Raw genomic sequence first — 15,430 nt, forward strand, 5'->3', positions numbered from 1 at the left:
CGTCAAAAAATAAAATTGGGCCTAGGGCAATTTAGAATTTTATATTCAATATTAATTATTTCAAAATAAAATAATTAAAGTTTAGTATTTTAATAAATATAAAAAGGGAAATAATATAATTTTATTAAAATAATAATGATGCCTTTAAGCTTTAAGCTATAAGCTATATGAGTTAGCTTATTAAAAAAGCTTTAAGCTCTTGAATTAAGCTTATTTACCAAACACTTTTAAAGAGCTTTTAAGCTAGTTAAATAAGCTTTAAACTAGTCAAATAAACTTTAAGTTAGTTGAAACGACATGCCAAACATAGCCTAAGTGTTGGCCACTAACATTATTTCTAAAATCAGAAATTATTTTAAAACAATAAAAATTTATCTTAGTTAGTTTAGGAACAACAAGAACACTTAGCAACAACAAGAAACTTCTTTCTTTATGTTGTTGAGTTTGATTCAGCCATGTTAGCGGCTTGATTGATTCTCCTTTGTTGTGCTTGCCTTCGACGGTAAGTCCTGTTGATCTCTGGATCAAAAGTAATGATTTAGGATCAAATGAACCTCGTATAGAAGAACACACCGTCAAAAACACATATTCCAACAAACAAACTCAGCAAGAAAGTAAAAATGATCTAAATAACAAAAGCAATCGAAAAATGGCAAATTAACACAATCCCTGGAAACGGTGCATAAAACTTGAAGTAATCCGCAAGTGTACGTGATCAATGCCATTTTATTTGTAATTTTATGAGCTTGAATGAATTACTTTTGTGCATTATTTTAGCCACTTAGCTCAATTCTAACCTTTCGCACTTATTTGTATTTTTGATTGAAAAGTGCTTAGTTCTTCCTTTTTAGCTTTTATGACCCTTCGCACTAGAACATGTTGAATACGGAGCTACATATATCCAAATAGGGCGATTAATATGTCATTGGAAAGCTAACTTGAAGCCCGAAAACGTTAATCTTCAATAAAATTCGAGAATCAGCCTCTAACTTGGTTATAATTTCCTTGAAAATTTTTTGTCGCTAATCATGCGAGTCTAGAACAACCTGCACTAACACAATCACATCTTGGGCAAAAAAACTTCGTATTAGGATCCGATTGAAAGCCCGCGAAGCTGACTTAAATATCTACAACTCTCATGTTCACCTCGATTGAAGATTCGACCTTCTTGTGGGACTTGAAAATGCCTGAGTGTTCAACAACTTACTCATTTATGTGGGCCCGATTTTGTGAAGATTTTAAAAATATTTAGATAACAAGGAATTGTTACTTGATGGATAATTTTATTATTAGTATAAATAAGTGAAGTTTAGGTTTTTGTTAGACACCTCTTATCATCTCCTTCTCCGTAATCCTTATTTTCATTGTTCTAGTATGAGTTGCTAAACTCCTTAGTTAGTTTTAGGATTCTTCATATTCTTGTGTTTGCGAACCAAAGGTTTAGTTCTTAATAAATTCAAATTTTCTATTCAAGTTGATTTATGCTCTTTAACTCTTGCTTTTCTTGAATATTATTTTGGTTTTGAAGATTTTTGAATTCAAAGTAATTGCGTTTAAATTGTTATTATCCAAGCAAGTTGAGTCAGCTAAACTGATGATGAGATGATGAAGCGATTGTGAGTTCGTTCTTTAAGAACGTAAATCTCTAACGTCGATCGGTTGTTAGCTTTGAGGATTCTGTGGTCATAGATAGCTCTTGTATTTTGAAGCGGCGATTGCCAAGCTTCTTAACTTTAACGAATCATATTCTGAACGATTGTTCAGTAGAGAATCAAGGTTTTCATCTCTTGATTGTAGGTTGGGATTCAACTCAAAGGCTTGATGAAAAGCAGAATTAGTCTTTGATAACCAATGAATCTTTGTTGCACTTGAACGTTATAATCCAAGGACTAACGCTTTCTCTTTTCAGAATCTAATATATTTAATTATCACTTTGTTACCTTGCAATTAAATCAATCAAAACCCCCCCCATTTTATTTTCTTTTGTATTACTCTAATCTCAATTAATACTTTATCAAGTCATTGTGAGAACCATCTTAGTGTTCATCGCCTTGTATTGCTCTTAATAGCAAAAATACTTTCACACGTATCTCGATAGTGCGTTCATCAGTACGGTACGCTCGAAGTAATATAAAATATTTTGGAACTGGATATCAATTAAAATAAACAAAAAAATCTCTTAGCATTTTCAATTTCAACAAAATAAAACTCACCTCCTCTTCCTTTCTTTAGTTAAAACGATCCATTTCTTTAGCTCAAGATTCAACTCGTAATAATTTTAAATAAATTTTATTTATTTATTTAAATAGTAGCCATGGAGGAAGAGGAACAAGAGCAAAGAACAATGAGAATCTTCGTCGGAGGATTGGGCAAAGCCGTCACCGGTGATGATCTCCGCCGTTTATTCGAGTCTCTCGACACCGTCTAATCAATCGAAACAATCCGAACCAAAGGTCGTAGCCTTGCCTACCTCGACTTCATCCCCTCTCCCTCCGATCCCAAATTGCTCACCAAGCTTTTCAGCAAGTACAATGGCTGCGCCTAGAAGGGTGAAAGGCTCAGACTCGAGAAGGCCAAAGAGAATTACCTTGCAGGCTTGAAGAAGGAATGGGAGGAAGAAGCTCTGGTTAACAGTAACCAATCACCACCATCTGATGATGATGATGATGTTTCTGCTCAGAATAATGCATTGGAGGAAAACCCCAATGCGAGACGCGCTTCGAATATTCCAGATACGAAGCAGCTCAGGGTTTTCTTTCCTAGATTGAGAAAGGTGAAATCTATACCATTCAGTGGATCTGGCAAGCACAAATATAGTTTCCAGAATATTAAAGTTCCTCCGATGCCCGTGCAATATTTTTGTGATTGTGAGGAACATTGTAGTCCTTTTGTCAAAGAAAGAGGAAAGTTGCCCTCTCACGGGGTAGCAGAAATTGGTGGAATAAATGATAAAGAAATTAACATAATGAATGTTGTGATGAACAAGCTCTTTGAAAAAGAAAAGGTTTCCAACACCAAGGATCTTGGAAAGGGGCAGGATTCCATTGAATCACCTGATGCTTTACCTTTAAATGAATGTGAAGTAGATAGTGCAACAGACGACGATGATGATGATCTCATTATTAATATTGAGACTAAGAAAAATAAAGCAGCTTTATCTGGGAGCCATGAACTTGAAAGGATCATGGAAAATCCGGAATCATGGTCGAACAAAACAAGAACTGCCAAGGAAGAGCCGAATGAGGAGTATGCTTCAAGTGCAGAAAAGGAGTGATGACAATCATAACAAGGTCAAGAAGCGAAAACCACTTCCTGAATTGGAGAGCGAAAGCAATGGGTGTGTCTCTAATGTGTGCAAACTGCAAAGCATAAACTTGGTCTGATCCAATGATTTTTTACTAGTCAATGAAAAGGCCAATGTCCATACCTTTTGAAGAAGCAAGTATGGTATGGTGAATAAGCTTAAGTTAGAAGCCTAAGAAGAAATAGCTTGAAGACCTAAAGTATATCATGTGAGCTACAAAAGGCTATTTGAACAAAGTGAAAGTACAACATTGTCATACACGTCACATCAAACAACTATGTACAAACTCAAAATTACACTAAAAAAGGAAAAGTCCACTACACAAAGCTTCTACCTACCAGTTGAATCACCTTTTTCATTGATCTTCTATGAACCAAAGTACAACAACAAGCAAATTCACCAAATGCAAAGTTGATGACCGATTGTATCATGGATGCTTTGGATGGTCAATTAACGAAAGACAGCAGAGGATTCAATGTCTCTTAACCTAAAGTGAGAAGTATAAAAGGAAGACTTGAAGAGCTGAAGAACGTACATACCTACTCAGATTTGAAAAGCAAGCAAAAATGTCCACTCCTTAAGAAATCTCTCATTCAACAACTTCACAACACTTACACGTTTAATCCCTCTCTGGAATACTCTAGATATTCATTACTGTCAAATATTGTACTCACACTTGAAAATAGTAGTTAGAACTTAAAATTTCTACATCCCTCTTTGTGAAGAGATCTAAGTAGAAGAAAAATTATCTCTCAGATTTAGGAGAAGTCCTGGATAATACTTGTTAAGGAGAAGTCCTGGATAATACTTGTTAAGGAGAAGTCCTTTAGAATACTTGTGAGGAGAAGTCTTGTAGAATACTTGCGAAGGAGAAGTCCTTGATACTTGCTTGGCTCAGTGGATAATCTTGGTGGATACCAAGGCCTGGACGTAGCTCATCGTTCATATATTTTCCACTGCATTAAAACTCTTTTGTGAATTTTTTTTAAGAACTAATATTTTTTAAAAAATGTTGCTTTTCAAAGACAAAATTCAAACCCCCTTTCTTGTGTCATTGCATTATTTCTCAAGACTATGTGTGATGCGTCTTGCATGTATGCTTATGTGGTTTATACTGATATGTGATAACCTGATTATTTGTGGGTGTGACTTGAATTCATATGTTGTCTTATTAGATGTAATGACTGTTTGAATGGTTAGTTGTGTGTGAGGTCGTGTTGTCGTATTGTCCTATGATGAACTGTTATACAAAACTGACCCTCACATTTATTTCTTTGTGGATGTACCTCAAGCGTCGCCACTATACTAACGAGTTTCGGGGACAAGGCCCAGTGCACGATGTATCTTGAGTGATGAGGAGAGTTCCTCTAAGGACTCACTATTATAGAGTCGAGGGGCTTGGTGGGCGTGCCTTCTGGGGTAGAAAACTCGCCGTGTAGTGAAAAACATGTAGGGTTTTGACCTTACGAGCCTGTATTTGTAGGTCAGGGTGTAACGCCCCGATTTCTCGAGTGTCACACAGTAACTAAACATCATGAGTTTTCGTAAAGAATTTTCATCGATTGAATTGTTAGCCATTAATTAGTGACAAAGATTCATTTTACCAAAAACCCTTAACTCTATTCGCAAATCATTTAAGATCGAATCGTGCGAATAAATACGAATAAACGAATTAACTGAAATAAAAGTACTGTGGCCATACCCATGTGTTTAAAAACCAAGTATGGAAATTGTTAACTGATTATAACTGAAAATGAAACGGCATAATCATAAAAAAGTTCAACGAAATAAGAAAGTAATCAAAATTCGATGTATTCACTCTCGGGTTCCCAAAGTAGACTACCCTCATTCTCTACCCTCATCTTCACTGGAGATCTCAACAAGCTCAATCCCGAATAAATCCTTGTTTCGGCGGCGCTTCTTCAAAGGCGGCTCGGCTAGTGGAAGAGACTCTAGTGGGAGATCAAGAGGACCAAACACACAACAAGCCTCCATATCGCCCCACCAAGAGGGCACTTCCGGCACTCGACTATTCAACGCCACGTTGACATCAAGCTTTGACTCTTCAGCTGGTGCCTGAGTTGGAACCACAATCTGCTCCGCTGGTACTTAGGATTCAACAGCTACTTCTTCAGAAGGGTCTATCTCCACTGAAGCGACTTGTGAACCTACATCCTCCGGGTAGTAGAACCTTGTTGGTGGATAAGGCATGGTGACTTCACCTGTCATCCGCTGAATCTCTACAATGTTACCATGCTTGTCCTTTCCCGTGAGCTTAACATCGCCGACATAGACTCGGCGTACCCCGGACGTGTCAGACGTCCAGGCCCGATCCTTCTCTTCGTCATACAACTTCATCTCCCAGGAATGGGTCGTTGACGTTGTCTTCAGAACCATCTACCCCCCCCACTAATAACACAAAACAAATAATGCAAGGGTCAGGTTACAAATCAACGTAAGTATATGACAATTCTCAACACATATAATCTCTTCGCTTTAATAGGGTTTTAATAGCAGTTAGTCACCTAGGTATTCAGTTAAACTAACGTTTCTCACTTCACTCAACCCACCAAAACACCTTGGCCAATCTCGAACATCCGCAGATGCACAATTCTCGGAGGGGACACACAGTACAACCCTCAATTCACGGGGAGACACGCAGTCATCCCAAGGGGACACATAGTACAACCCTTAATCTCAAGGAGACCGCAGTCAACGTTATCACGTGGAGCCGCAATGATCCACAAAACACCCTCGCGTGCAAGTAACCGTTTGTCTCTAACGGCACCATCGTTCTCATGGTCCATAGTCTCACCTAGACCTATGTTCCATTTATTTCACATTTTACTTGCAAGCGATTAAATCTCATTTCTCTTTGTTTATGACTCTAAAGTCAACCTAGAGTCTTACAATTTCAACGTCGAATAGAGCAACATAAACGACAATAAATATTCACAGCACCAATGGGAATTATAGCTAGATGAGCGACCCTTGATTTCTCAAATAAGCATTATACATCGCATATGGATAATCATAATCATATTCTCATACTTGTAAATCACGGCAAGATCACTAAATGAGGCATCAAACGACTCGTGCATGAAAACGAAAGAAAAGAATGGCCCGAACCCTTAGAAATAGGTTCGGCCGAACCATATATATGGCCCTAAGATTTTCAAAAATATTTCCTTCTTTCTTTTGAACCTCACAAGCCTTAGTCCAGTCCCCAAACATCAATCTAATCACTCAAAATTTCAAGATTTAAACAATCATCAATAATCATGTTGTAACAAGTGAAAAACAAGCCAAACTTAGCAAGTTGTCATAGGAATTTCACATAAAATCATAGATCCATGGCAAGAACATCAAATAGAGATTAGTAAACATGGTATTCAAAGCAAAAAGGTCCAGCAACCATCATGATCATAAAACTCATGCATAAGCAATCAAGATCATCACTTTTCTCATAGAATTTCATGGCAAAATCCCTAGACATCTACCCCTTCCTAAACCAGCCCTTACCTTGAATGAAAGGTGATGGATAAGCAAAGGTTTGTGATGAAAAGAAGATCAACACGCTGCTGTCCAAGCACTCCTCTCCTTGCTCTCAACCGATCCCTCTCTCTCTCTCTCTCGCTTTCCCTCTCTCTCGCTCGCACACTCTCTCCCTTTCTCTCTCAATTTCTCTCACAGTCTCTCTTTCTTTCTCTCTTTTCTCTTCTCTTTTATTTCTGAGTTTCACGTGAAAGAGTGTATGGGAGGCTCCAACTTCTGTTTTTGTGAAAAAACCAAGTTTCCCCCCTTACCCCTAGCTAAAATCGGCTGCCAAGCAAGAAAGTGGGCTAGGGTTCTCTTTTTTTTTTTCTTAATTCTAGTCCAAGCCCAAAAACATGTAATTAAAACTCTTAATTACTCATTAACCAACAATAATCAGCCTTTAAAACAAACAAACCCCTCCCCCAAGCAAGATATGTGGCCGGCGGCCACAAGGAGCTTTAGGGTTCCAAAACCCTAATCTCCTTCATCTCCCAAGCCCATGCCAAACCTAGCCCAATTAGGTTTTCTCTCACTTTACTTAAGCCCACAACCTCTGACTTTAAATAGATAATTAATTAAATAATTAATCACTAATTAAAAGAATCAAAACAAAATACAATTCCTTACTTTTAGTAAAAATCGTAAGAACTGTACAACCAGACCTACAGTCACTAAAACGTGAATATCTCGGGCTACAGAGGTCAGAATGACATGAAACCAACGGGAGAACTTAGCTAACTCAGAGAGCTACAACTCTCATGAAGAAAGCTTCCCAAGTCACGAACAGATTTGCAAAAAACTCAAACTTCACTTTTATTCATTAACTCACATAAGCAATACATTAGTAAGTTTAGGGTCTTACACAGGGCAGGTCCCGGTACATTGCTTTCGTGAAGTTTTCTTGTGCTTAAATTGTAGGGAGTATATTAGACTTATGAAGTCATTTTATTTATAAGATTTCATTGTCGAGTCTGATTCTTCTCTACTATGTTATATTGTGTTGTATCTATCTGTTGTGCAACTGGTGTTACTTTATGGTACTTGTCTAAGTACGAGAGTTAAGGTAAGCTTATTTTTTTTATTGTTAAGAGCTATGCATGACATGCTGTGGAAATGTTTTAAAAACAAATTTTATGCGCTTTTTACATAATCTTAAAGAAGACATCATATTTATTTCTAAAAGGGTTACTATTGTGACCCCGAAAGTTGGGGCGTTACAAGAAGTTTGGAGATGTTTGTGTTAAGTTTAAACGCATCATATCGTCTTAAAATCTAATTTTGATCAATAATAATTTTCGCATATATAGAAGCACTTCACTGAAATCTAAGCTTCTAAATTAATTTGAATTTCAGGATTTATTCTTTATGAATAAAGGACTCCAACGTCAATCTATCATGAAGATTAAGTTTCAAATTTGCAAGACTGTCTGACACATATGTGACACAACCTGAACTAAACGATCTTTGTAAAGATTGTAGGAGAAGTCATGGACAATACTTGTAGGACAAGTCCTGTAGACTACTTGTAGGAGAAGTCCTGGGGAATAATTGTATTAGAGAAGTCCTTGATACTTGCTGTGAAAATCTTGGTGGTGGCCAAGTACTGGACGTAGCCCATCGTTCAGGGGTGAACCAGTATAAATCTGTGTGTGCTGATCGCCTGATAACTCTGCTTACATTTTAGCTGCACTAAACATTTATAAAAAGTTTTCAAAAACATATATTCTTTTTGAAAAACTAAGTTTTAAGAGAACACAATTCAAACCCCCTTTCTTGTGTTATTTACTTACATCTCAGTTTGACGTAGCCATTTTATTTGACATCAACTGATTTTTTCCTAATACAAGATCCCACAATTGATTTTTATAGAGAGACATTAATTTCTATAAGGGTTACTATTGTGACCTCGAAAGTTGGGGTGTTACAAGAAGTTTGGAGATGTTTGTGTTAAGTTTAAACACATCATATCGTTTTAAAATCTAATTTTGATCAATAACAATTTTCGCATATATAGAAGCACTTCGCTGAAATCTAAGCTTCTAAATTAATTTGAATTTCAGGATTTATTCTTTATGAATAAAGGACTCCAACGTCAATCTATCCTGAAGATTAAGATTCAAATTTGCAAGACTGTCTGACACATATGTGACACAAGCTGAACCAAACGATCTTTGTAAAGATTGTAGGAGAAGTCTTGGATAAGTCCTGTAGAATACTTGTAGGAGAAGTCCTGGGGAATAATTGTATTAGAGAAGTCATTGATACTAGCTAGTGAAAATCTTGATGGTGGCCAAGTACTGGACGTAGCCCATCGTTCAGGGCTGAACCAGTATAAATCTGTGTGTGTTGATCGCCTGATAACTCTGCTTACATTTTCGCTGTACTAAATATTTACGAAAAGTTTTCAAAAATGTAACATCCCACTAACCAGGTAAGGACCTCATAGGCGACGCGAAACCCTACAGAGTTGGAATAGGTGAATATGAGCTAATAGTATAACTATACTATATGATATACGTATTATATATATGTGTGTGTGTGTGTGTGTGTGTGTGTGTGTGTGTGTGTGTGTGTGTGATATTTTATTGTAGTACTTGTTTGCACGTAAATCGAGACGTCGGTCAATCGACTTTAAATCGACCCGGCAATAGAAGTACCAAAGACATGGTCGTAATAACCCCAATAAGAGGATGAACTCGAGATAGAAGTAGGATAGGGCTAAATAGATGATATGGTCACATCTCTTGGCGATGATAGATACATTGTCTTAGAGTGATCGAAACCCGAATCAAGCTAAAAGAGTGATACCTTAATCACTCTAAAGAGATGACAATGAACCTTGAGAAGAGAAATACACTCTAATTCAGCACTAGCAGACCTGAATCAGTATAATATTGCATCAGTTTTGTCCCGACATGAAGAAATAATAAAGAAATCGACCAATCGGTGACCTAGGATTTGTGTGCAAGTGACATAAGCCACAACTAAGCCATGATGCAACCCATGCACCCTTCTGATGACTCCTGGTTGCTTCTGATCATCTCCAAGCTGCAGCCACGCAACCTCAAGCCCTAGGATAAGCCCCATGCATGAAAACTCATTGGTGGTGCAACTTGAATTAAGTTTAAGCTTGATTTAGCAAATTAATCGCCCTACAACCTATTTAAAGCTTACCACTCAACTCCACGCGACCCTAGCTACCCACTGAGTGCCTTAGAACCTTCAGAGAGTGCCCAGAGAGCCCAGAAAGAGAGTCAGGCCGAGAGGAAGTTCTGAAACTTCTCCTCTTCGAATCTCTCAAACCAGAGAGAGTTAGCACCTGATTTCTGTCCCATTGAGTTCCTGGAGAGGAGAGGAAGAGAATCGAGTCATTTTGGTGAAGCTTTGGTCGAGAAACCAGAACTTCACCATCTCTAGCGAAGCTCCGGCAACACACCCAACCTGTAACTCACCCTTTTTCTCGTTCCAGACCTCGACAGCAGCACCCATAGACATCATTCAACTCCCCATCAAACGTAGATCAAGAACCAGTGCCCGGAGCAGCTCGGCGGTGACGTTTTGAGACCCTCCGATCGTCTTCTCCGGCGGACCCTGTCTTCTCCAGCGAGTAAGCTTCTGCAACTCGCTCGTTTTAGCTCGATTTCGCTCCAAATTGTACCCTTAAGCATGTTAGGACATAGTTAGGAAGCTTTAGACTAGTTTAGAGCCATGAATCACTAAGAATCGAGAGAACCAAGATTTAAATTTTGAAGCTCGAGGGAGCTATCGGGTTGAGCTCCTAAGGGCGAATTGGCATGCAAAAGTGATTGGTTTGTGCTTCTGGAAGATGATAGAACCTTCTAGGATAGCTAATTGCAGTGTTTGAGCCCTGAGGTGAAGAGCCCCAATCTCACCTCTCGGCCAGCTTCTGAAATGGCTAATTGGAGCTGTTACAGTGCTCAGAAGCTGAAATTGATGGTCCCATTGAACTCAGGAGGTAGAAAACTATAGGAATGGACCCTTAGATGTTAGTTTTAGGCTCAGTTTATAGATTTCTTGATTTGCAAGTAGACTTTGAATTAAGTGCTTAAAATAAGTGATTCTGAACCTGATTATAAGCTGAGAATGGAAACTTGTGACTAACAGAACCTAAGACCATTGGAATAATAGGTAGGACTTAGAAGTTGTAGCTTAATAGTAGATTTAGTTTTCATAATGTGACTTAGACAATTAAAATTATTAAAGTGATAATGTTTTGAATTAAAATTAGTGGACAAATGGCTTAAGAATAATAAGGACAAATTAGTGAACCTAAATACAAGATAATATCTTCAATTGGTCAAGGCCAAGATTAGGTTAGAATGACATTAGTTTAATAGTTTAGTGATTTAGGGAATAATAATAATAATAATAGTAACAACAATAATACTAATAATGATAATAATGGTAATAATAATCTAATAATTTGATTAGCCCATCATAACCCTAGCATAGTCAATGATGCAGAGGGAGCAATCTCAGACCTACAAGATCCTCAGTTGGCAAAGGTTAAAGGTAAGGTGGGTTATACAAGACCTTGTCTTGGTACACAACTCATAAGTTAATCGTTATTACGATAGAAAGCATATTATTATTTGCTTATGTGTTAATGGATGCATGATTGAATGTGGTGCTTGAAGAGTGAAAGTTGGATGAATTGTTGTGGTGAATTTCTATGATTGTGATTCATGCTTGAAGTGATGCACATTAGAAATGGATGACAGTACACTATGGGATATAGTGGTACTTAGGATTAATGAGCCTAAATGGCATGGTATCAGGATTGTCTCTGATACAATGAAGCATCTGAGGTAGTGGGAAGAGGGAAAGGATAATCCTTGATTTAATGAGTTATTGGTACTTACGTTTGAAAATTGACCTAACTATAACGCCTTAGGGTTACCCATAGGATAAATAGAGTAGATAAATAAATAATAATAATGGGATAGGCAAGTAAGCCCTTTTCTCTAAGCAATTAAAAAGTACATAACCATTAAATGGCGGATTAGAGTTCCCGCTTGTATTCCTAAAACTACCTGATCATGTTAAAGATCCCACCTCTATAATAGTTATGGTGTACTTACTCAAAAGTAAGACAGCAGATGCTTGTTTCTAATTTATTAGAAACTTAATGGAAGTATAAGGGGGAGACGATTGATACTTGAAAACACACTTAAGGAGCAATCAGGAGTAGGAAAGTACTGTCACTACCACTAAGAGAGTGAGAATACAGAGACACCAAAGGTGGTCATGTTCAGAGATGAATTGACCCAGGATTTACACGATGGCCCCACCTCTCCATCAGCTACCGGCAGGGTCCCGGAAAGGCCGACCTGATGTGATGTAACAGGGACCGCATAGTCGTGTACTTCTGTCTGTGAGCTACTGAGCGATCATTGTCCGGTAAAGAGTGGACTATAGGGAGTGTCCATGTTCCCCAGACGACTTTCCGAAGATAACGAAGCGATAGCTTCGGGCCCTTAAATCATACTCATCACATGATAAAGAAAATAAATAAAAAGGTTGGCGATGAACTCACCATTTCCTACGAAGTAGTGAGAGAAGTCAATCCGAAGGACGAAGATATAAGGTGGACTTAACCAAATTGCATTATTACTTGTGTTTGCTAACATGTGTGTAATTAATGGTATGTTGGCTTGAGTTTTAACGCTTATCTTATCTGATGTGTATTATTGTGCAAAGTTGCGTATGACTCACCTTTGCACTTATTTTATAAAAGTAGATAACAGGTGTGACAATGAGCTTCCCTCCAGTCCTCGCGATCCACGCTGATTTCCCGTCCCGTGCTGGTTGGCATGTTGACCCAGTCACATGATACTGCTTTTATCAGGGACTCACAACTTTGTGGTGCAGGGATCCAGGAGCAGGGCATATCAGTTTTCCCGTGACGCTCCCTATGGTGTTCTCATTCTTCCTGCCGACCCATGCTCAGCATGTTAGCCCACAGAGTCTAGGCAGTCCACAGATGCCGCCCCCTCAGGCAGGCGAGCCTATGGAGACCGGAGAGTCTGTCCCAGCCGTACCAGTCATCATGGTGAGTCCACAGGGATCTCCTGTTCAGAGAGTTCCGCAGACCCACGAGTCTATGGGTTCTCCTCCGTCCCGAAGGAACTTGTCTTGCTTTCGGGTCACAGCCCGCAAGCGGGTGAGATCCCCTAGATTCTCCCGAGATGCCAGAGTTTACCGTCGCAGATTCTAGAGAGGCGAGGCGACCGGAGACAGAGAGTCAGAGCAGGGTCCTATGTCAGAGCCAGTGTCAGTGCCAGCAGCCGGTGGGGGAGTCAGTGAGGAGGATCCGGAGGAGGAACATCCGAGGGGATGAAGCCGTATGGTCCGAGTTTCTGATGATGATGCTTTATGTTTCTACTTCTGTATTTTGATTATCTGTACCAGACTATGTGCTTGAGGGCTCTATGTTCTCTTTATGTGTTGTTTGTTTGTCTGTAGACTTATGCGGTGGATCCGTCCGCCAACTATGCATGTTATGTATGTTCCGTGTGGTTTGCATAGTTATTCTTCGCATTCTTAGGTTAAGAGGTCGATTACCTGGGGATTAAAAGGGAATGCTCGAGTACACTTTACTCTTGTGATCCCGATCTAACAAGACAACCGTAAATAGAAAAAAATAGTTCACTATTTTACGTTGCGTGCTCACTCCTAAGTGATTGAGTAGGGCGAACTCGTCACTTATGGAAGGGGGCGTGACAAAAAAACATATATTATTTTTGAAAAACTAAATTTTAAGAGAACACAATTCAAACCCCCTTTCTTGTGTTATTTACTTACATCTCAGTTTGACGTAGCCATTTTATTTGACACCAATTTATTTTTTTTCTAATACAAGATCCAACAATTGATTTTTATAGAGAGACATTTATTCACCATGCATGCATGCAATTTCCACCTTAAACCTAGAGAGATTTAGCAGTAAATAAGAAATATAATATTAATTATATACGAATATTAGAAGTTTGGCTCTTCTGGAATCGTTTTATTTATGTGTTTTACTCTGCTATGTTACATTAGTTTTCTCATGATAGTAGGGGTTGTTTCCTATTGTATTTAGTTGCAAAATTGGCTATCCCTGGATTGTGGTACTCCTTTTTCTTGTTAGGGTTTTATCCCAATGAGTTTTTCTTAGTAAGATTTTAATGAGGCTCTTTCTTGGGATTTTGCTTTTTCCATTTTGTGGGTTGGTGGTGGGTTTTTGTTACTCAGTCTCTTGTAACATGTACTTTACTTGTTTTTTTTATCAACAAAATAAGATATATATTAATGTAGGAGTACTAGGTGTACTCCCCGGACCAATACACCAACATCTGTACAAAGATAAAAGAAAGAAACAGAAAGAGACAACTAGGTAAAAATTCTGTTTGATGAAAAGTATAGTCTCACAGCAATACAGTCACATTGTCTGACCAAATCACTTCCAAACCCGTACCAATTTGAGCAGGGCACAATAGCAAAAAACTTTCTCAATCACACAATAGTCTGCAACTACCAGCAGGAGAACAGCAACAACAGATTACACGGATTTCAAACAGTCCCATGCTCTTGTTCTGCAATCAAAAACTCTCAATACATATTCTTGGCTGGGATATCCAATCAAAAACTGAATAAGTTAAGCTTTTGTTCCTCGCCCTTAACCAGTTCCAAGCTCTCAATTGGGCTAACTCAACGACTTTCGCTGCATCCTTTTGATCATTCTTGAACAAGATTTTGTTTCGGTGGAGCCACACCGACCAGGAAATTGCTAACCAAACTGTCTTCATCACTCCTTGCTGTTTCAGCGTTCGAAATTCATTTCCAAACTGCAAAAAATGCAGCGAGCTACTCTCTGGAAATGCGGTGAGTGCTCCTAACCAACGATAACAAAGAGTCCACACCTGGTAAGAGAAAAAGCAGTTAAAGAGAAGGTGATTTGGAGTCTCTTCCACCTCATGACAGAATAAACAAGAGGTGTTCTCTCCAATTGGGATGATCCCCCTTCTAAGCATATTTTCTTGAGTTTGCAATCTACCCCAGAAAACTCGCCATCCAAAAGCTAATACATTTGACGGTGCTGTCCCTTGCCACAAAGCACGGAAGACCAGAATTGGCTCCTCTAGCTCAAGACCTTGCAGAACAGAGAAAGCGGATTTTACTATGTAAGACCCCTCCTCGGATGCATTCCAAATCCACTTGTCCTCTCTACCTTCAACTAAATTGACTTGCTGTAGAAAAGAGTGGAATTCCTTCAATGCTCCTTCTTCCCTAGGCAGGATTGCCCTACGCCATTCGAAATTCCAGCACCAAATCCCATTAACCCAATGCCCCATATCACAAATATGTGCTTGTTGTTGCAAAGACAAGTAAAATAATCTCACAAATTTATCTTTCAGCCGCTCTTGCCCCAGCCATGCTTCCTGCCAAAAGCTCACCCTTCTTCCTTCCCCTAATTTCAAGCCTAACTTTGAATCAAACCAAGCGCCATCATCATTTCCGAATCACGTTCGAAGAATGTCCTTCCACCAAGAGGATCTCTTACCCTAAAAAATCCACTTGGTTATG

The 15,430-nt window shown here is 38.7% G+C and overlaps 2 protein-coding genes across 2 annotated transcripts; one reads left to right on the forward strand and one right to left on the reverse strand.

The window, feature by feature from the left end:
• Nucleotides 1-2,314: 2,314 nt before the first annotated feature.
• Nucleotides 2,315-3,274, forward strand: LOC130734238 (protein REPRESSOR OF SILENCING 3-like). The gene is made up of 2 exons (XM_057586582.1): nt 2,315-2,422; nt 2,549-3,274. Exons 1-2 carry the CDS (start codon nt 2,315-2,317, stop codon nt 3,272-3,274), a joined length of 834 nt encoding a protein of 277 aa, XP_057442565.1.
• Nucleotides 3,275-14,445: 11,171 nt separating this feature from the next.
• Nucleotides 14,446-15,198, reverse strand: LOC130734247 (uncharacterized). Its single transcript, XM_057586592.1, has one exon. The coding sequence runs from the start codon at nt 15,196-15,198 to the stop codon at nt 14,446-14,448; it is 753 nt and encodes a 250-aa protein (XP_057442575.1).
• Between the last annotated feature and the right edge of the window lie 232 nt (nt 15,199-15,430).

The sequence above is a fragment of the Lotus japonicus genome, chromosome 1 (genome assembly GCF_012489685.1).
Source record: "Lotus japonicus ecotype B-129 chromosome 1, LjGifu_v1.2".
NCBI classification, from domain to species: Eukaryota; Viridiplantae; Streptophyta; class Magnoliopsida; order Fabales; family Fabaceae; genus Lotus; species Lotus japonicus.